The 1130-nt window shown below is 18.5% G+C and overlaps 1 protein-coding gene across 1 annotated transcript; it reads left to right on the top strand.

Annotated features, from left to right (window-relative positions):
• Window positions 1-346: 346 nt before the first annotated feature.
• On the top strand, window positions 347-805 carry LOAG_15879 (hypothetical protein; the record flags this gene model as incomplete). Its single annotated transcript, XM_003151367.1, has 2 exons — window positions 347-490; window positions 674-805. 2 exons carry the CDS (start codon window positions 347-349, stop codon window positions 803-805), a joined length of 276 nt encoding a protein of 91 aa, XP_003151415.1.
• Window positions 806-1130: the final 325 nt, after the last annotated feature.

Here is a 1130-nt window from a genome sequence, read left to right as displayed (position 1 = left end):
TAAATAAAAAATAAAACAAAAACTTAAAATATGAAATAGTTATATTTAAAAAAAAAAACTATTCCATTATTTTGAAGTACTTGTGAAATTATGAAAATATTAGTTTAAAATGAAAAAGAAATTCATTATCAAAATATCATTATTATAATATCATATTATTGATAATAACGATAATTTATATTACACGAACTATTATTGTTTCATGTTATGAAGTATTTTAAATCAAAATTTAAATTTATTTATTTATGTAAATATTATTACTTACCTATTTTTTCCATATAATTACTGCTTTATAAGAACTATGATAACAATAATTACAATTAACATTTAGAATCGCGTAAATAAAATGAAAACAGAAATGAATTTGTTGACAGCATGTCAAAGTTCAAATATTCAACTGTCGTCGCCAATCGTACCAAGCAATTTAACAATGAAACAAACATACAAATCAATGCTTAATGATCTTACCAACGATTCAACAATACAAAAGGTTTAGATCAAAGAAAATTTTAAACAATTTTTTTTGTTAGCAAAATCAATTGTTAGTTACTCTATCAATTTGCATATGTTGTGAAGCCCAAATTTTAATCTAAATTAATTAAAAAAATTTTCTTTTATAATTTATTACATTAATAATTTATATCAGAAATGTTTTACTAAATTATTTGTTTAGGAAATAACACTTGGTGAACGAATAGGTTTTTACAAAATTTGTGAACAAATTGGGTCAGGAAGTTTTTCAAAAGTTAATCTTGGCAGGCACTGTTTAATAAATGGTTTGTTTTTGGATATTCCAAATATTTAAATTTCTAAAATATATTAATAAAATTTTAAAGCGATGAATAGAGATCTAAAAAAAACAGAAAACTAAAAAATCAAAAAGCCTGGAATACAAAAGATTTGCAGCAAATTATGGAACAATAGTTACGATGACGATAATAATAACAACAATAATAATAACAATGTTTATTATTATTGTTATTATTATTACTATTATTATTATTATTATTACTATTATTATTATTATTATTATTATTATTATTATTATTATTATTATTATTATTATTATTATTATTATTATTATTATTATTATTATTATTATTATTATTATTATTATTATTATTATTATT

This window comes from Loa loa (assembly GCF_000183805.2).
Source record: "Loa loa unplaced genomic scaffold supercont3.787, whole genome shotgun sequence".
Lineage (NCBI taxonomy): Eukaryota > Metazoa > Nematoda > Chromadorea > Rhabditida > Onchocercidae > Loa > Loa loa.
This window is presented reverse-complemented; position numbering and strand designations above follow the sequence as displayed.